Raw genomic sequence first — 21,794 nt, forward strand, 5'->3', positions numbered from 1 at the left:
AAGAAGAAAAGAAGAGACATCCAGCACAATAACAGGAGAAAGGAAGAACCAGAAGAATGACAACCAATACTACTATGGACAAAACACAAAAAGAAAACTACAGAGAGAACCAAGAAACAGGTAGAAGGGGGAAAAACAATAGAGGAGATGACTGTGGCTGGCCGACCACGAGAATAAAAAGGAAGAGCCACCCACTCTGCGACACATTAAAACATCCACCCTAAAAGCATTAGAGTGGAGAACACAAAGGACATGTGCTAAAGCTTATATAGAATGATAAAACCCACCGTCCTGTATAAAATGTAAAACTAAATTAGCTGATAAGGCATTATCAGTTAAAATTAATGGCAACGAGTCCGGTAACTGAAGAGTCCCTCACAGGGCAGCCAAAGGAGGACAGCTCATCAAGATATGGGCCTCTGTCAGCCAGGCGCTGCACCAACACTGAAATGGGTCATCATGGCGCAGGAGGTAGCTGTGTGTTACACAAGTGTGGCCAATGCGGAGCTGGCAGAGAACCACAGAGCCCCTGTGAGAGGCCTGCATGGAGGATTGCCACACATTCGTAGTCTCCTTAATGGCACACAGTTTGTTGTACATGCTGAGGTTATGCCATTTTGTCTCCCAAAGCTGCAAAAACTTGCGGCGTAGTACTGAACGCAGGTCAGTTGCAGAGAAACCGATCTCCATAAGCAGTTTCTGTGTAGCCTGTTTGGCCACCCTGTTGGCAAGTTCGTTGCCTGGGATTCCGACGTGACCTGGGGTCCAGACAAACACCACTTAACGACTGGACCGTTCCAGAGCATAGATGGACCCCTGAATGGTCGCTACCAAAGGATGACGAGGGTAGCACTGGTCGATAGCTTGTAGGCTGCTCAAGGAGTCTGCACACTGAAGAAACAACTCCCCATGGCATGAACGGATGTGCTCAAGAGCATGAGATATAGCCACCAGCTTGGCAGAGAAAACACTGCAGCCATCGGGCAAGGAATGCTGTTCAATATGTCCTCCATGGACATATGCAAAGCCGACATGAGCATCAGCCATCAAGCCATCAGTGTAAACCACTTCGTGGCCTCGGTACATGTCAAGAATCGAGAGGACGTGGCAGTGGAGAGCCGAGGGGTTAACTGAGTCCTTACAGGCATGTGAAAGGTCCAGGCGAAGCCGCGGCCTAGGTGTACACCATGGAGGTGTACGTGAATGGACCTCAAGTATAGGTGGTAAAGGCAAGGACTCCTGTTCGGAAAGGAGGGATCGGACACGAACTGCAATTGGAATCTCTGACCTGCCACCGATGCAGGAGATGAAATGCCATGGGTGGGAAAATGAGACAGTGATTCGGATGCACAGGACAACTACAAACATGTGCAGTATAACTGACAAGAAGTTGTGCACGCCTAACCTGCAAGGGAGGGACTCCAGCCTTCACAAGGACACTGGTCACCGGACTCATCCTAAAAGCTCCTATCGCTAGGCAAATGCCCCAGTGGTGCACTGAGTTGAATCAACACAAAGCCTGCAGGTCATATCATTTTATCTGACCATGAACAGCACCTGTGCAACACCCTCAATATGTTGCAAGTGCCAGTCGTGGTCGAAACAGTGTCTGTCTAGTTGTGAGTGCATTATGTCAAAGCTGAGTACAGGGATTCCCTGTACTAAATCCTGTATTATAAGGGGCAGTCAAATGAAAACTGAACACCTGTCACAATAAGACCATGGAATGGTTCCATTCAAAAGTAATAACCACACATACATTAAGATATTTAGCCCACTGGGAGACGGGACGATCAATTTCTCTGCCACACAACATGGTCGACCACTGACAGATCCACAACTGCACTCGTGCTTGCTCTTCCTCATCCAGCTGAAACCAATGTCCATGCACATCTTTCTTCAGGTCGCCAAGGATGTGAAAATTATGTGGTGAAGAAAGTTGTAGCTTCTGAATCAAATCCCTGTAGCGTAGCCTTCATCCAATTGGCAGTGTAGGGGCAGGCGTAATTGTGCAACAAGATGATTCTGTCTGACAGCATTCTTGGACATTCTGACTTCAGGGTATGTCACCATTTCTGCAAAGTGTATTCACAGCGCTGTACATCGACTGTGGCTATACATTCGAGAAACTCAGTGAGCAGAGGGTCCCTGTAGTCTAAGAAGGTCATCATGACATTCTCGAAATTTGAGTGAACAGCTTTGGATTTCTTTGGCCAGGGAGATGTAGGAAGTTTACAATGTTGGCTTTGCCATTTGTTCTTGGGCTGTTGGATGGAATCAACTTTTTGCACAATAACAGCCATCCCCACACTGCCAATCAGATGAAGGCTATGTTTCAGTGATTTAGGTGGAAAACACTGCAACATCCTCCATACACCTATGATCTTTTACAGTATGATTTTCGCATCCTTGGTGACCTGAAGAGACACTTGCTTGGACATCGGTTTCAGTCAGAAAGGGTACATGCGTAGGTGCTGTTGTGGATTTGTCAGCAGCCAAACGTGTTCTAGAAAAAAGGAATTCCCTGTACTAAATTGATAATCTCATCTCCAAGTAGGATAGATGTCTTAATGTGTGTAGTGATTACTTTTGAATTGAACCATTCCATGGTCCTACTGATGATATGAAGATAAACGAATGACTGTATGCAAAATAAGTTAATTTACTAATTTGTATGAGCCAAAACTGACAATTATTTATTGCTCGGACCTAACTGTTATATAATATATGAATGTGACTTTTTCATCTTAAGTACCCATTAATTTATACTCCAAAAGGTGTGATTCATGCTGTTATACTATTCTTTTGTGTATTATTTTTCCTTAAAAAACCTGAATAAATCACATATTTTCAAAGTTTAAATAATACCCACCAGAGTTGACACTGACCCACAAATGTTGCAGCCTGCTAATGATAAATAATTACTAGATTTTTCTGGGCACATACAGCACTGTTACAACTAAACTATTGCTACTTGAGTGAGCCCCCATGACAAACAGGTGACCATCGGACAATGAAACTTTGTGGAAACATTTGTATGGACGTTTGGAAGGGAAATAATGAAAAACCATTGAAATAAACACATTTTAATTTCCACATGGAGGGAAACATTTGTTAACTGCATACTATGTTTACGTTTGTGTTACAAACATCACTCAGTCTGACGACCATCTGTATCCATGATAGCCTGGGACCACAGGAGAGATTGCTCTACTGCTTCCTGACACAATAGAGTATCATGGAAGGTTCACCTACCATGCAACGGAGGCTGGGTTCGATTCCCGACAGGGGACTGGGTGTTGTGTGTCCTTCATAATCATTTACATCATCATTGACGCGCAAGTCGCTGAAGTGGCATCAACTACAAAGACTTGCAATATGGCAGCCAAAACCTGAAGGGGATATCCCAGACAATAAATGCCATACGACCATTTCATTTCAACTGTCATGACAAAGCTTGTGCAGTGCTTGAAGATTGCGCATTGCATCCAGTATTCTCAGCCATGGAAACAGTAACTTCGACAATCTGGGTTGCAATTGGCCATCAGCCTCTCCCAGGAGCAGGTCCCAAATCCTCAATTAAATCGAACTTCCGTATCACGTTCAACCCAGAGCAGAAACAGGGACCCCGCTGATCTCCATTAATGCATCAATACTTGTAAAAAGCAGCAGCACTATTGCTGTTGTTCTGATAAAGCAGCTATACGAGTAAAGCCCTGCTCACCTTGTCCAGACAGATGTTGACTGTCTGCAACTGTAATGCACACTGATGTTTGTTGTTCAACCCTATGTTGCTGTGCCAGTACCTGTGCCTATTGGCAAGTCATGACACTGACACTAACACTAACAATGCAAATCCTGCAGCGCACAGTCTGAACATCACTCCTATGAAGTTGGGTATCAATACAGTAAATAGTTTTTTGTCTACACTGTTTCATGGAGTGAAAGTTTAACTATATACATGCTGTATTTTGTGACTGATAGGTAGCTATGATTAGAAAACCATAACTTTTAGTTTAAGTTACTTAAATACAAAGAAAATGTCAGATTACTTTGAAGTAAGCACAGGTATAAAGCTGATATAAGCACATTTATCTAGTTGATATGAATATGAGAATTTTGTTTGCAGTTTTGAATACCTGAAGGTTCCTTCCAGAAATTAAAGTGTGTAAGGCAGAATGCATTTGAATTACAACAATGATCCACCAAGACTGTACAGTTAATCACAATAATATTTATCTATATCATACTATTTACTAATTTCAGCTACAGACCCATTTTGAAGTGTTGTAGCTGGAATACAATCACAAATGCATGTCATACGACATTTGAAAAATAAGATCGTCATTAACACCAACAAATACATGTCATATGACGCTTTGGAACAAAAACGTGATTTTTCTTGCATAGCCATGCCCGCACTCCCCCCCCCCCCCCCCTACCCCCGTCCCACAACCCCCACAGAGTGCATTTAAAAGTGATCAGAGCTGCCATATGATATACATTTATGGTTGTGTACCTGCTAACCCACTTGAAAATTGCTCATACAGCTACAATTGGCCAACAGTAATTCTATTATTACTAGCTGTGTTGTCTTGGTGAAACAACACTGACATTCCAAACATATCTGTGGATGGCACAAAATTCGTAAGACATAATCAATATAATCCTTTGTTTGATAAAATAACTATTAAATACTGTAGTTTGTCCAGTCAAACATGGGATACACAGTATTTTCACCACCAGTTTCCAAAATGAATGCATCACATTTTCCTTGTTGTAACTACTAGGAAAGGGAAGGAAAATGATTGCAACGTATTACGACATGAAACAAAGAAATTATTTTCTCCCTCAAGTAAATCCTTTCCTTCTTACCTCCTTCTTCCCTTTCTTATGAAAGTTCTTAGAAATCTAATTCTTTAGTTTGTAGAAATTCATAAATATTTTACCTTGTAAAATACGTAATTGCTTGTCACAGGTGTAGCAACTGCCGTAGGTGCTTTGGTTGGCTGCAAAAGTAAATACTTAAATAAGTGACACAGCTAGTTAAAGTTCTACTTAAAAAATTGTGTATGCTCAGGTTATTCATGTGTTTCAAATAACAGCACAAGACAGTCATCATATTGAGAAAGTAATAACCATAATCAGACTGGATTGAACAATATTTAATATTATTGTCATGAATATCAGTTATTGATAGATTAAAATATAAGATATCTGCTTTCACTTGAATATGTGGGTTCATTTTACAGCAATGTGAACTTCCTGCAGGTCCACAATGTCTCATCAGGCACAGTGTCAAAATAATTTTGGTATAATCAGATATTGTAAGCAATGTGTTTTTGGAAATTTGCATTTATATACTTTATTTTTTAACAACTATGATAATGGTTCACTGCAGAGGTAATTTGGATACCCCCTTCCAGCACAAGTTTCTCTGAACTACACAGGTGGGAATTCTTTCTCCAGCATATCACGTGCTTTTGCAATCCCTCTGGCCAAAACCTCTCCACTGCCTCACATTCCCTTTTCTCTCCTGTCAACACCATTGCTTCCCCATCCAGATTATGTACTGTCTTCTCCCATCACACCCCCCTCCCCCACTCACACTCACAGACTCTCTCTCTCTCTCTCTCTCTCTCTCTCTCTCTCTCTCTCTCTCTCTCTCTCTCTCTCCCTTCATCCCCCTCCCCACTCTTCTCCTTCCTCCACTCTCCCTTTATATCTCCCCTCACTGTCTCTAAGTCCCTTGCCCCCTTCCTCTCCTTTACTCCCGTCCCTTAGCCCCCTCCTCTTCCTGTCTCTCTTATGTATTCTATACCCTAATCTCCTTTGATCTTGTACAGCCACTGAGTCATCTGCCGAAAACCTGCCTTACACTACCTCACTATCGTCCCCTTGCCTTGTGTGTCTTTCCCTACCCTTTCCCCTCTTCCTTCTACACAGGCAACTGTTCTCAATAAAGCAATTCAGTAATCAGTCACACTCCTACTGTGGGCTAGTACGTTTGGATCACCATGTGGTTGTGTGAGTGAATGCATGTATTTTTACAAGAAAAAGAGAAAGATTTGAAAGCTTGTGCGAATACTGTTTTGTGTTACATGTTTATGAGCACCAGGTATCAGTCTGCTGCAGGTGAATGGTTGCCGTTCCCTTATTTTACAGGTTTTCATGAGAGTGAAATAACTTTATTCTTGCCATTAACATTAACTGCTTGTTAAAAGTGTGGCAGACCAAGCTCATATCTGGATGCATGCTTTCAACAGGCAGCATTTTTCGAATTGCCTACCCAAGCATGTGTAACAGACCGACTCCAAGGTTTAACTTACTGCTAGCTTCTCTTCATTCATTCTAAACTCCAAAGAGGCTGTTACACGATACTAAAGGCCCATCACTGTTGGATAATGGATGAAGTTGAAACTCTGCATTCAGTCCATCCTCTGGGCCATAGCTGAGGATTTTATGCTACATTTTATTCTTTCCATGTCATGTGTAAGCCTCTGTAAAGTGGTTGGATCTGAACTACACTATTATGGAAAGGAAGGGTAGTGAATGAGAGGCAGCAGGGAGGGGGATGGAGGTGGAAGAGAATAAAAAACCACTCTTTGAATCTGTTTTGAGGTCTCACTGAGGGATTCATGAGACCTATTACTGTGAGAGACGATGGATAACAAGCTTGACAAAGCAGAATTATCAGTAGCCATTAATTTAAGAATAACATGACATACTTTCAATCATCATAAAAAATGTAATGAAATGCAGCAGAAGTAAAAATATGAACAAGTCATATATGTATCATTTCATCTTGTCAAATAAAACTGTTTTCCGTTAGTTAAAACTTCTGGGCTGAGAGGCCATGGATGATCAGTAAAACCTCTTCTTCCTGACGTTTCACTGCCGACTGGGCAACATCTTCTGAGATGAGTTAACAACAGCTGTTGAGTCAAAGACAGTCATTGACTCATTTCAGAAGATGTTGTCCGCAGTTGGCAATGTATCATCATCTTCCGAGATGAGTCAACAACAGTCGTTGAGTCAACGACAGTCGTTGGCTGAGCTCTGAAGATGTTGCCTGCAGTTGGCAACAAAATGTCAGGAAGAAGTAGTTTTACTGATTGACCAGGGCCTCTCAGCCCAGAAGTTTTAACTAATGGATACACCCGTCGTGAAAGCCTACACATTATGAAAACTGTTATATCCCACCCTAAGCTAAATCTACACATCAGCAAGTTACCAGATTTAAGATTTTGTTTTTATAAGAAATCATTAATAACTATTTCAACATAAAAAGTAAGTGCAAAATTGCAATAAATATCAATAAAGAAAATATCAAAAAGAGACAAATGAAGAAAGTGATAGAAGGGCTTCTACACCATGCAAGCAGCTTGTGTTTTCTAGAATAAATACAGCATACAGTTAATGGTATTATTGACTACCTGTATCATATCTCATTAGCTACTTGTAACTTGGCATGATAATGCATTACTGGCATACGATATGATCTATACCACACACAAGGACAATATATGGACATGGTACCTCTGAAAAACATAAATGGTTTCACAAGACAATTCTCTGAACCTAAGAACACAAGTCCTAAGTAATATATCTTTTCCAGCAATCAGATGTTTGATTTGCTTGAACAAGGGTTCTTTCTATAAGAGTATTTCTGCAATAACTTTAACAAACTGCATGTGAGATATCTGGAAAAAGCACTGTTAGCAGGAATAGATGGCATGAAAGCCTTAATAATAAATAACTTAGTGCTGTCTACAAAATGTGTGATCTGAATTATATTTTCTAAAGTAAGCAAAGAGCAATATCTGAGCTCTTCAGAAAGAGCAATATCCGAGCTCTGCAGAAACAGCACATCTTGGAGGCACTTATGTCTTTCACTCTCCTTTTTTTTTTCAGATGGAAGGAAGTTGTTACATTCGCCTGCTTTATTTCCTCATATATTGTCCTCTGTGTCAACGTGCTACGTTGCTGTACTGGCTGAAAAATGGGGGTGCAAGTTCAACACTGACTACTTTAAATGACATAGCCGACAGGTGCATATTTGCGTTTCACAGTTCTTTACTTTCACTGTTCACAACCCCTCAATAATACACAGTTATATGGCCAGTGCACTATTGTTTAACTTTCGATATGCCTCATTAATATATTGCAGGCAAACATCCACATACTGCTATGACAGTTTACTGTTGAACATCTACAAGAAGTAAAAACCTAACCACATATTTCACAGTCTTTCGAATAAACTGAATAGACACTGTCATTGCTTTAACACATGGCCTACTGGTGTAACATTTATTTCACAGTTAAGTTGATGCATTGTTGTTGATCTAACCAATATGGGTTCCGAGTCTGAAACTCTGCCGTGAACTGACTGTCTCGGGACCAAAGCCGGGCCCTTATATATCCTCACAATAACAGGCACTGAAACTATACATTGTTCAATGTTTAATTTACAAAAATTACAATTAAAACTTGACTCATTAAATTTACTGAATACATCGAAAAATTGTGTGATTTTAACAGTTTCTTCTACTTCAAGGGCTAAGTCACATTATTTGTTTAAATGATGAAGTTAACATATATACCTATGCAAACAATACTTTTGACGAAACTAAAAATTACTTTGGAATTCATTAAGGGTTGGCTTTGCTAACATGTTTTTGAACAGAGTCAAATACATTCTTTAAGAATACCATTAGCTGTTCCTCCAAATGTTTGTAATTAGTACAGAATTTATATTTATTTACACGTCAACAATAGAATTTAAGTTACAAAATAATTACTGATTTCACACTGTAACAAAAGTATTAACTAGGAATAGTCAAAATAAATTAGAAAATCAATTACATACATAAAACTAAGCACAAAATTAAATCTAGTGGTATAATTTTTAATACTGAGGACCAACATTTCTCTTTTATGGAAATGCAGATTATACTCACGTATGTTCATAGTAATTAGTCAAAAATGAATTTAAGGAGACAGGTGGCAAAACAAGAGGGGAAGTAAAAGGATTCCAGCTTGCTTCGTCACAGAGTTGCTTATTTGCTGTGAATGATGGTAACAAGTTCTCCCTCAACTTGTGTTACTCTTTCACTATAAATCAGCAGCATACATTGGGAAAACCAACAGGAAATACCATTTGCTTAACAAACAATGGGATGGAGAGAATGTCTTCAAATTTCTGCTGGAGGAACAAATATGTGCTTTACACAGGTATTCCATAAGAAACATGTGATTAGACATTTTCTCCTCTTGCAGCGAGCCACCACTAGCTTGGAGGGAGTACAGTGTAGAAAGGTGTCTTAAGATCCTGAATTGTGGCCAAATAACATCTCAGAGGTCTACCAGCGATGAATCACTGCTCCAACATGTTGCTTGAGGTCTATCTGTTAAGACATGGCATAATGCTAGAACAAGGTACAGTGCAGTCTGCCACTCAGCTCACAGTGAAGTCGCCTATGTGCACATAAGCACATCTACTGAACTTTATTCTTGACTATCAATCCCTACCTTTGTATGGATAGTGAACTTGTTTCAGTGTAACAGAAGCAAATTTAGATAACATACTGTAGCTGTTCTGCAAGTTGTGTAATTACTAATGTTATTAAATACTGTCACTTAAAAGAAGGTGTAATTAGATGAAGGACGAACACTAACTTCACTTAACAAACGTTTATTCAGCACTTGCACGTACAATAGCGCGGAGCGAACTGCCTCTGGCCAGAACACATACAGTGTATATATACAGTTACAGAACATTTCAGTACAATGATTCTTGATATTTGTGGATACTCCTGGAGTGCTCAAACTGAATATAGAAATTAAAATTTTACAGTTCAGGTGAGTTTTGAGCTCACGACCCTCCATGCAACAGTCTAGTATCATAACCACTGCAACACAATGACTGTGCTACTCAGCTTCTTCTGTGACACTGCTCCCTCCTTAAGAGAACAGCGTCTCGATGTTACGTCCTCCTAGTCCGGGAGCAAGTCATTGGTCCTGCATACTCCAACTCCCAACGACTGATGTTCACCCTGGCGGTGATCATCTTAGAATTTCCTTTGCCACTACGTTCTTTGTCACCTTTCCAGTTGCTTGTTGCTGGAGCTTCGAATTTATCCTGGACTGCAGGATCCTTATAGGGCTTCATTCGAAGGAATGAAGCTCTGATCTTTCATCGTCTTGTGTCAGGGTCGAAATCTTCAACTTCATAAGTAACATCAGACAACTGTCTTACAATCTTATAAGGTCCAAAGTAGCTCCTGAGGAGTTTCTCAGAGAGACCAACCTTCCAAACAGGAGTGAAGATCCAGATGAGGTTGCCAAGCTGGTAGACAACAGGCAGTGGCTCGGGTCATACCTTCGGCGATTGTTTTCTTGAGCCTGCAGCATGCAAAGTCCAGCTAGCTGCCGAGCTTCCTCTGCCCTGGTTGAAAAACTGGCCAATGTAGTCGTCATCCACGTCATCAGGATGTAACAGAAACACAGTGTCCATCTTTGTAGTCACCTCACGCCCATGCACGAGGAAAAATGGCGAACATCCTGTAGTGTCTTGTTTGGCGGTGGTGTAGGCAAACACCACCTCATCCCAGTTGCACTGCTCAACATTGACGAACGGTGATAGCATGTCGGCAAAGGTCTTATTAAGGCGTTCAGTAAGCCCGTTATTTTGCGGATGGTAGGCAGTCGTCATGTGATGAGTAATGTTGCACTGCTGAGTTATCTTTGTCACAAGATTCGATTGAAAAACTTTCCCTTGATCTGTAATTAACAACCCTGGGGCACTGTGTTTTTATACAATGTCTTCCACTATGAATTTGGCTGCCTTGAATGCTTCGGCTATTTTCACGGCTTTTGTAATGGCATAGCGTGTCAGATAATCAGTGCAAACAATAATCCATCTATTGCCACTAGCAGATGTTGGAAATCTTCTGAGGAGGTCAATCCCAACACGCTGGAAAGCCGTTTCGGCTGGTGGAATTGGTATGAGTCAGCCAGGTGGTTTCCGAGGAACTGACTTTCTCCTCTGGCACTCTCGACAGTGCAACACATAGTGAAGGGCACGCCTAAATAAACCTGGCCAGAAAAATCTCTTGCAGATCCTATCGTATGTCTTAATAAATCATAAATGTCCAGCCTCAGGTGTCTCATGGACTTTCTGAAGAACATCTAAGCGCAGGTGTTTAGGAATCACTGGTAGCCACCTCTTTCCAAACGGATCAAAGTTTTTCTTGCACATCCTCTAACCAATTTAAGGTAAGAAAATTGAAACACATGTCCTCCTCCTGCTCAGCAGAGAAATTCTGAGGTGCAGCGAGACAGTCACTATCTTCATCAAAGTCTTCATAGTCTTGCACAGGATTTCTTGAGAGACTGTCGGCATCTTGGTGTTTTCTTCCACTTTTGTACACTATGGTAATATCATACTCTACAAGACATAGTGCCCACCTGGCGAGTCGTCCTATTGGATCCTTAAGACCTGTCAACCAGCAAAGTGAATGATGGTCTGTAAAAACTGTGAATGGTCTTCCATAGAGATACTGTCGAAATTTGCACATGACCTAGATCACAGCTAGACATTCTCTTTCTGAAGTTGAGTAGTTTCTCTCAGCTTTTGTAGGTGTCCTAGAAGCATAGGCTATAACTTTCTCTTTTCCATCCGAAATTTGCACCAGAACAGCATCGATCCCATACCCACTGGCATCTGTATGTAGTTCTGTAGGTGCTCTCTCATCATACAGACAAAGTACAGGATCAGTTGTCACAGCTTTTCACACAACATTGAAAGAATCTTGTTCAGCACCATCTCAGATAAATTTAGCATTGGCATTTAACTCTTGGAGTGGCCTGGCTTTGATACAACAGTCTTTGATAAAACGACAGCAATAAGAACATAATCCGAGGAAGCTTCTCACATCTCTAATACTTTTAGGAATAGGAAATTCCGTTACAGATCTCACCTTTTCTGGGTCTGGCTGTACACCTTAATTTGACACAAGGTGGATTAAGTTTCAGTCTGCCTTGTTGGAGACACTTAAGAACAGCCCTCAGTCTTCTTATGTGTTCATCAACTCTCTCTGCGAACACTATAATGTCACCTAAATAACAAAGACACATCGTCCACTTCAGGTGCCTCAGAAGATTATGCATCATCCGTTCAAAAGTTGCTGGTGCATTACACAAACCAAACAGCATTACCTTAAACTCATACAGGCCCTCAGGGGTGATGAAACGCGGTTTTATCACGATCAGCCTCATCTACTTCAATTTGCCAGTATCCCGAGTACATGTCCATGATTGAGAAAAACTTAGCCCCATGCAGACAATCTAGTGTATCGTCAATTTGTGGAAGGAGGTAAATGTCCTTTTTAGTTATCTTATTAAGCTTGCTGTAATCAAGACAAAATGTCAACTGCCATCCTTCTTCCTGATGAGAACCAGTGGTGACGACCACGGGCTCTGCGAAGGCTGAATTATGTCATTCTTCATCATTTTCTCTACCTTGTCGCGAATTACTCAATGTTCTGTTGCTGACATGCGGTATGCTCTCTGGCTAGGAAGATGGTCTCCAGTGCTAATCCAGTGCTTCACCGTCGATTCGTCTAATTTGCTCATCACCTGTGGATTGAAGCATTCAGAGAAGTCTTGAAGAATGGCAAGTAGCTTCTCCTGTTGTTCCTTAGTGAAATCGGGTGAAAGTCGAGCTAGAAGATCTTGTCTCGTAGTGGCAGCACTAATTTTTCCCACAAACTCAGTATGGGAGGTTTCTATGATGCTCAGCTTTTTGGCAATTAACGGCTTGGTGTTTGCTGCGCAAATGCGTCTTGGAAGGATCTGCGGTTCTCAGTGACAGTTAACTATCCACCAATTCACTGAATCCATTCTTAAACGAGACGACAGAGGCTGGGATGACCAAGTTATTCTTCAGTGGTATGCTTCTCTTACATTCCACTACAAGATCCATGGGTTGATGCATGGCATGACACATGACAGTTACCTTTCTAGCACTGGCTGCAGGAATGATCACTTCATCCACAACACACAGTCTTCACACACTCGGATGCACATCTTCCTGTCCACAGTATCTCATCTTGTCTAGCATAATCTTCAAGTGACCACAATCTATGCCTGAGAAGCTTATAATAACATCATGACTACACTTTTGTAAGACAATGAACTCTAAGGGCTGTGTATGGCCACTTATACCCACACGAATGACCCATCTTCCTGTAGGTTTTACATATTTCCCATTAGTCACCTTCAACAGAGATGTTTTGTTGACGATGAATACGGTTTTCTGCAACTGGCAAGGTACTTCTCCAAAATGACTGAATATGATGCTCCAGAGTCCACAAGAGCTGGGGCTGGCCAGCCATCCATGAGGATATCGATGTAGTTTCGTATCATTTTTGTAGTGATCGACGGCAGAGGATTTTTCTCTTTGGCAGCCTCACCTCCAAAGAAGGTCGCACCATTTAGTTTTCCAGGTTGTGGCGGCTAGGTGATTGGCTGCAGCTTCTAAATGGCAATGGAGACCTTGATTGGAGTGTTGGGGAGCGTCCTCTCCAGCGGCTAGCTTGCGGTGATGGTGACCTATTTCGTCCTGTACCCACATCCTCTTGTTCACCTGCGTCATCCTGGAGTTGGTGTCGGCCAAGATCGGTCTGCTGTCTGCTGGCTCGGACGTCATCAAATATCCGCTGCCTTTCTCGACAATGGCGCACCACATGTCCCCGTCATCTGCAGTGGAAACATACTGGTTGGTTATCCTGGGTCCTCCAGATGTAAGTCTTCCTTGGTGCCCAAACAGGTTCCTCATACGGTATTGTAGGAACATAACTTTACCTGGGTCTCGACTTTCTCACCATTTTAAAGGGAAATGAAGGACGAGAGATTGGGTTCAATGTCTGTTTCACTTCCTCCCTTATGACCTCTTGAAGCGTCTCTGTTTTTTGTTCACTGTGCAATCCAAGTGCCTTCTGAACTTCCTCTCTCACTATCCGACGAAGAACACTTGTTTAATCAGTTCCCTCCTCCATCACAGACATCGATTTGATGTTTGGACGCTGTTCAAACTTCTTGCATGTAATTCTTTTTTGATGCATTGTCTTGATATACTGGCACTATTTTATGAACTCACCTGCTGTCGAAACCTCCTTCAGGAATAGGGCTTGATACATGTTCTCAGCAACACCATTCGTGAGATGCGCAACCTTATCTTCCTCCTTCATTCTAGAATCCACTATTTTACACAGCTCCAAGACGTCTTGAATGTAGGATGATGTAGTTTCTCGTGTACGCTGTGCCCTGCACTTTAATTTATCTTCAGCCTTGCACTTCTGTCATTGTGTGTTGCCGAAATACTTGCACAGTTCCACTTGGAATACTTTGCAGCTTGTGAAGTTCTCATCGTTGTTCTCATACCATTGCTTGGCAGTGCCCTCCAAGTAGAAAAATACGTTAGCCAAACACAAGGTGTCATCCCATTTGTTAAATTTGGCTACATGCTCATATACCTTCAGCTGCTTGTTTGGATCTTGGCCCTCGTCACCAGAGAACCCAGAAGGATGTCACATGTGGTGGCACACAGTTGCTGTCATTGTAACGTCCTCTTCTTCTTCAGTCTCCAATAGATTGTGATATGTTGAATATGGCTTGAACTCGGGTTTCTCACCACATAAATGGCAGCTCTGCCGTGGCCTGATGGGAGCCATCTCCATCAGAATAATGTCACGTTGAAGAAGGTGTAATTAGATGAATGACGAACAATTCTTGATATTTGTGGATACTTCTAGAATGTACTCGAACCGAATATAGAAATTAAAATTTTACAGTTCAGGTGAGTTTTGAACTCACGACCCTTCATGCCACAGTCTGGTATCATAACCACTACACCACAGTGACTGTGCTACTCAGCTTCTTCTGCGACAATATTGCTCTTTTCTATTCTAATTCACTGAGGGTACAAGCACCCTGCAAAAACAAAAATGTTTTATGGCTATTTATTAAAAATAAACAGTTAAGGTTATTTATCATCAACATAAACAATTTAATTGTAATTTTAATTCATTTAAATGCAAGGAGTAGTCATTTTGATTAAAAGGTTTGTTAAAGGAATGAATTAACAACATAACTAATCAAACAGTAAGTAAAAATGTTAATAGCAACATTCTCCAACTTCAAGGTTGTAGTAAACTCACTGTTACAACAACTACTGCCCACAGCATACGTAAGGTGGGTCATTAAGGCAGGCGTAGTGTGTGCCGACATTCAAATGGTGCACCCACAATTACCCAAGATGACCACCAGGGACAGCCCAGTCACTGACCGTTATCACCTGGTTTGCCGTGCGCGTGCAGCGCCACATCAGTGACACCTGACTGGGACAGGGCCTTTAAAAGAATACATCTGTCAATGTATTCGAGGCATGTAACTACCTTTACTGAGTTGTTGTTGTTGTTGTTGTTACTCTATGACTTTACCTTCATCATATTCTTGTTGATGCCACTCCATGATCCAATTAATGTGAACATCTTTTATGGTTGTGTGTTTTCTTGCGTTCTTAGTTAAAATACAAGTAGCAACGATGTTGGGAAGAATTTTCACATGCTTCCTTCTATTCAGTTCTTCAATGCAGCAACAGCAGGCACATATGGCTGTGTTGGAATGGTTGATGGTTACGTTGATCCAGGCTCCACTGCTAGTTGCTCACCTGCTGCCATTACCCCCCCCCCCCCCCCCCCCTCCACAGGTCACCCACCTAACCGTGATGAAACCACAAAAGAGTGGGATACTTACAAGTTACAAGAAGAGGCATCGTCAAGGTTTCTTGGCATTCCGAACGGTTGTCTGTGAAGCTCTTTTCTTGCGCAGGACCCCCCCCCCCCCCTTGTGCATATTACTTACTGTGCCAGTTAGCCCCTTTGCAAGAACCAACCTCACTTAAAATTTGATAATATATGTAGTTTTTTGTCTGCCAATCACCACACGTGTACACATGTGGTCACCATGCGTAATCAATTCTACCAATGTTGCAAACAGCTGCAGCAATCTTATTGCACTTGGGTGACCAAGCTTCACAGCCTTTGTCATAAATGTTGAGTCATCAAGGCTACGTATGAGTCTTATGCAAAAATCATTACCAGAGTTGTGATCATTTGTTCAGCCTCAGATAAGAAGGTGTATCAGCTTGCCCTTCAGGTTGAGGATCTAACATTGGAGGATCACCTATATAACCTTCGTTCTTTATTTTCTGTTCTCCGGGCCACATGCCTCAAATGTAATCTCAAAAAGTCTCACTTTTTCCAGTCTTTCATTGTTTATTTGGTTCATGGAATTTTGTGGCAGGGCGTGCACCCCATGGAACAAAATATTGCTGCCATTATGAGTTTGCCAACCCATCTGATCTAAAAGAACTTCACACATTCTTCAGCAAAGTTGCTTACTGTCAGAAGTTTATTCCCAGAGCAGCTACTCTTGTCCACCCCTTGAATCTGTTGCTGCGGAAATGTGCTCATTTTGTTTGGTCTGCAGTTTGTAAGCATGCTTTTGTGCAGCTTAAGGACAGTGTCTGCAACGCGTTGTGTGTAACAATCTTGCAACATTTCAATCTGGCAAGCATCTAGTTCTCACCATGGATGTGTCCGAGTACGAGGTGGGGTCAGTCCTAGCCCATTACCATTCAGATGGCTCCGAACAGCCTTCAGCTTCTCCATCAAAACACTCAACTCGGCTCAGCAATATTATTTTCAGGTGGAAAAAGAAGCTCTTGCTACTGTCTCTGACGTAAATGAATTTCAAGTGTTCTTGTATGGCACAAAATTTCTTTTACTTACCAGCCATAAGCTCTTTGTTTCCCTGTTTAGCCAGTTGGCATCCTCACTACACTTAGCCACTCATTGTTTTCTGCAATGGGCTCTGTTCTTGTCCTGGTACAACTATGAGATCCAATTTTGTCCCTCGTCGCATATGCAGATGCTTTGTCCCAGCTCCACACAGGCCCTGACCCCTTATTCGTTCAGGAGAAAATGCTCTGTTCTCACCTGGATACAGAGGCAAGACATACGGCAGATAACTTCCCCATCAGCACTTCCCATGTTGCCTATGCTGTGGTAGTGGATCCATGCTTCAACAGGTTGTACACGTGATACAACATGGGTTGCCCGACAGTCCTCCAGGCCGGGCATCTGGCCCACTTCACTTCCGAATTATTATGCATCACACTATCACCGCTCCGTCTTGAATGGTGTTATTCTCCTGACAACAGAAGGGTCATGTTTCCAGTAGCTCTGTGGCAGGAAGTCCTCCACTTATTACGTTAGGCTCACTGGGGGATCTCCTGCGCAAAACCGTTGGCATACCACCATGTGTTTTGGGTGGGCATCAATCATGAGATGGAACAACTTGTCACATACTGCCAGAAGCACCCTGGTTACCAGGTGACATTGTGCACTGTCTTTTTCACCATGGCCTGCTCCAACACAGTCTTGGGAAAGAGTCTACACTAACATAGCCGGTCCTTTTTAGACACTTTCTGGATATTGGCAATTTATGCCTTACAAAATTGTTAAGGCTTTCGTGGCCGCTTGTTGACAAACTGCCTATTGGATTCTGTCTCGGGTTCTTCGGCCAACGTTCATCTAATGATTTTTCTGACGTTTCGCCAGCATGAGTGGCTGGCATTGTCAAAGCTTCACCCTCCATTGCCGGTGGTGAACTGGAGCCGTGCTCACGGGCGCAGACTATATGTACCTGGCGCGCCAACGTCCGAGGGCTTCTCCGCGGTCATTTCCGGTGCGGTTCTCCTCTTGCTACCTGCGACGGTCGTTCGCTGCAGTACGGGAAGCCAGGATCCGTTGACCTTAAGGCTTTCCTCTTTCTTGTTCAAACTGTTCGCGTGTTTTTGTATTTCCACAGTTTCTCTGAACAAGCACGTGTGATAATGCTTCTCTACAGCCAGAACTTCCGTGTCAGCGAATTTTATTACGTGGTCGGTCTCATTCAGTGCGTGCTCTGCCACGGCCGATTTCTCCACCTGCCCCAACCTGCTTATGCTCTTTGATCCTGGTGTTGATGGATCGTCCAGTCATTCCGACAAAAACTTTTACGCATGTGCATGGTATACGGTATATTCCCGACATTGCAAGTGGGTCACTTTTCTCCTTCGCCGATCTAAGACACTCTTTGATCTTCCTTGTCGGTTTGAAAATCGTCTTTACGCCATGTTTGCGCAAATACGGCCGATTCTGTCCGTCACTCTGGGAATGTATGGCAGAAAGGCCATACCCGACATTTCTTTTTCTGGTTCCTTACTTCACCGAGTGTTTGGCTCTGTTACACTTCTAATATAATTTGAGGAGTACCCATTGCTCCTCAGGACAGTTTCCAGGTGTTGCATTTCTCATTTGAGGTGTAACGGCTCACATATTCGTCCTGCTCTCGTTACGAGCGTACTAATCATGCCTCTTTTCTGGCTCAGGTGGTGGTTTGACAGTTTGTGCAGGTATCAGTCCGTGTGTGTCGGTTTTCGATATACGCTGTGTCCCAGGGTTTCGCCCTCCCTGGTGACCAGCACATCTAGAAATGGCAGTTTCTTGTCCTTTTCTACTTCCACGGTAAATGTTATGTTGGCATGAAGGCTGTTCAAGTGTCTTAGGAAGTCACCAAGCTGTTCTTCACCATGGCTCCACACCATGAAAGTATCATCGACGTACCTGTACCACACCTTAGGTTTGCAAGTCGCCGAGTCCAGTGCATGTTTCGAATTGTTCCATGAAGAAGTTGGCCACCACTCGACTGAGAGGACTATCCATGGCGACGCCTTCCAGCTGTTCGTAGAAATCGCCATTCCATGTGAAATAGCTCGTGGTGAGACATGCATGGAAGAGCTTTCTGATGTCCTGCGGGAAAATGGAACTGATGTGCTCCAGAGCGTCACTGAGTGGCACTTTCGTAAATAACGAAAGAACATCAAAGCTGACCAAGACGTCGTTTGGTACAAGTTTCAGTTTCTTCAGCTTCTCAATGAAATGTCCTGAGTCCTTAATGTATGTGTCGGTCTTCCCCACGTGTGGCTGGAGCAGAGAGGCCAAGTGTTTTGCCAGTTTATGTGTCGGTGATCCAGGAGCGCGAACGATCGGTCTCAGTGGAACGTTGTTCTTATGGATCTTGGGTAATCCATAGAGCCGAGGTGGTAGGGCTTCTGTATAGCGCAGGTTTCTCTGTATGTCCGCTGGCAGAGAAGACGCCTTGATTAATCGATTCGTATTCCGTGTGATACGCTGCGTCGGATCTGCGCTTAGTTTTCGGCACGTCGTCGGATCTAATAGGTCTCGGATCTTTTGCTCATACTCTCCGGTCTTCATTATGACGGTCGCATTCCCCTTATCGGCAGGCAGTACCAATATACTCTTGTCGGCGTTGAGATTCTTAATGGCTTGTACCTCTTCTTTCTTTAGGTTGCAAGCTGGTGGTTTCGCTCGGCGCAGTATCCTGGCTGTTTCCGTGCGTATTTCCTCTGCCCTTTCACAAGGAAGGGTCCGAATGGCTGCTTCGGTGTTGGCAATGATGTCCTCCATAGGTATAGTTTTCAGGGTGAAAGCGAAATTCCCTCCTTTTTGAAGAACAGACACTTCCTCTTCGGTCAATTGTTGTTCGGTGAGGTTGACAACTGTGTGTGACTCGTCGGGAATCGCCTTGTCGGTCTGCTTCCGGCATCTTTCAAACTTTTTCTTCTGTCGCTCGGTGCACCGCTCGAGTTCGTTCTGCATGCTCCTGTGAGTGATGCTGTCGATCTTGTCCCAGTCATCTCGATGGATTCTGCAACGACATCCCCCAGGCTGTGGCTAAGCCATGTCTCCGCAATATCCTTTCTTTCAGGAGTGCTAGTTCTGCAAGGTTCGCAGGAGAGCTTCTGTAAAGTTTGGAAGGTAGGAGACGAGATACTGCCAGAAGTGAAGCTATGAGGCCGGGCGTGAGTCGTGCTTCCGTAGCTCAGGTTGTAGAGCACTTGCCCGCGAAAGGCAAAGGTCCCGAGTTCGAGTCTTGGTCGGGCAAACAGTTTTAATCTGCCAGGAAGTTTCATATCAGCGCACACTCCGCTGCAGAGTGAAAATCTCATTCTGGAAACATCCCCCAGGCTGTGGCTAAGCCATGTCTCCGCAATATCCTTTCTTTCAGGAGTGCTAGTTCTGCAAGGTTCGCAGGAGAGCTTCTGTAAAGTTTGAAAGGTAGGAGACGAGATACTGGCAGAAGTGAAGCTGCGAGGCCGGGCGTGAGTCGAGCTTCGGTAGCTCAGTTGTAGAGCACTTGCCCGCGAAAGGCAAAGGTCTGCATGGCTATTAGTCATGGACACTTCTCAACCTCTTGTTGCTGGGCAAACGTACCCCAGTGGTGCCAGGTGGACCAGGACATTTGGATGGTGCCCTCACTGGATTCTGGCTGTTGTCCACAGACGACGCAATCAGCCTGTCTTCACGATTTGCACTGAAGATCAACTCGTGGCATGCCAACCAGTTGCATCGCAGGATGGACACAGAGCCTCCTGTTGAGATGTAGGCCAAAGTCTTGTTTTCCATCAGCCCTGACCACCACATGGGTCGTGCAAGCCAGCCTGCCTATCCCGACAGTCAGGACTTCAACAGCACTAATGGCAGGTTTGCTTCCTGCAGCAGGTGGTGGTGCCTCCCACTGAGCTGAGCAAGCATCGCTGTCAGCAGAAGCGGCAGCCGCCAAGTCTCCATCACCAGAGCCTCTCCTCTTCAATCCAATGTCATTGCTGATCGTGTCAGCAACCCTCGTCATGGACTCTAATGTCAAAATAGCTACTTGCACAGTACTCAACGATGGGTCACACTAGTGTTCTATACATGATCTTGTTCATAGATGAGTTACACTTTCCTACAATTCCCCCAATAAACTGAAGTCTACCATGTGCCTTCCCTACTAAAGACCTTAAGTGCTTGTTCCATATCACATTGGTTTTCAATGTTACAGCTAAATATTTAATCACCATGACACTGTCAAGCAGCACACTACTAATACCGCATTTGAATATTACATTATTTTTCCTAAGCATCTGCATTAACTTAAATATTTCTGCATTTAAAGGAAGCTGTCATTTGTCACATCAAATATAATTTTTTTCCAAGTCATCCTTTATCCTCCCACAATCACACAATGATGACACTTTCCTGTACAGTACAGTGTCATCAGAAGACAACCACAGATTGCTGCTTGTTCTATCAGTCAGATAATTTACGTACATAGAGAACAAGAGAGATGCTATCATGCTTCCCTGGGATACTACTGATGATACCCTCATCTGTGATGAATACACACTGTCCAGAACACTGTACTGGGTTCTTTTACATGATAAGTCTTTGGAGCCACTCACATACCTGGGAACCAATTTCATATGCTTGACCTTTCTTAACAGTCTGCAGTGCACCATGCCATCAAATACTTTTAGGAAACCAAGGAGTACGGAATTTGCCTGTTGCTCTTCACCTATGGTTTGCAGGATATTGCGTGAGAAATGGGCAAGCTGAGTTTTTCACCAATGATGCTTTCTAAGTAAGTGCTGATTTGTGGACAGAAGCTTTTCTGCCTCACATAAATTTATTGTATATGAACTCATAATGCAGTCAAGAATTCTGCAGCAAATCAGTGTTAAGCATAATGATCTGTAATTTTGTGGAAAGATTCTTTTAGTCTTTTTATATAGAGGAGGCACCTGCGTTTTTTCCAGTCACTTGGGTCACTGCACTCGGTGA

The 21,794-nt window shown here is 43.0% G+C and overlaps 1 protein-coding gene across 4 annotated transcripts in view; it reads right to left on the reverse strand.

Annotated features, from left to right (window-relative positions):
• Positions 1-21,794, reverse strand: part of LOC124600150 (GATA zinc finger domain-containing protein 1) — a 65,992-nt gene that overhangs the window by 24,497 nt on the left and 19,701 nt on the right. For all 4 annotated transcript variants that reach the window (XR_006978573.1, XM_047136137.1, XM_047136138.1 and 1 more), the window contains exon 2: positions 4,950-5,009. Coding sequence is in view for 3 of the 4 variants with exons in the window: in XM_047136137.1 (XP_046992093.1) it covers positions 4,950-5,009 (60 nt within the window). In the remaining variant the exon portion in view is untranslated. The remainder of the gene's footprint in view (positions 1-4,949; positions 5,010-21,794) is intronic.

This window comes from Schistocerca americana, chromosome 1 (assembly GCF_021461395.2).
Source record: "Schistocerca americana isolate TAMUIC-IGC-003095 chromosome 1, iqSchAmer2.1, whole genome shotgun sequence".
NCBI lineage: Eukaryota > Metazoa > Arthropoda > Insecta > Orthoptera > Acrididae > Schistocerca > Schistocerca americana.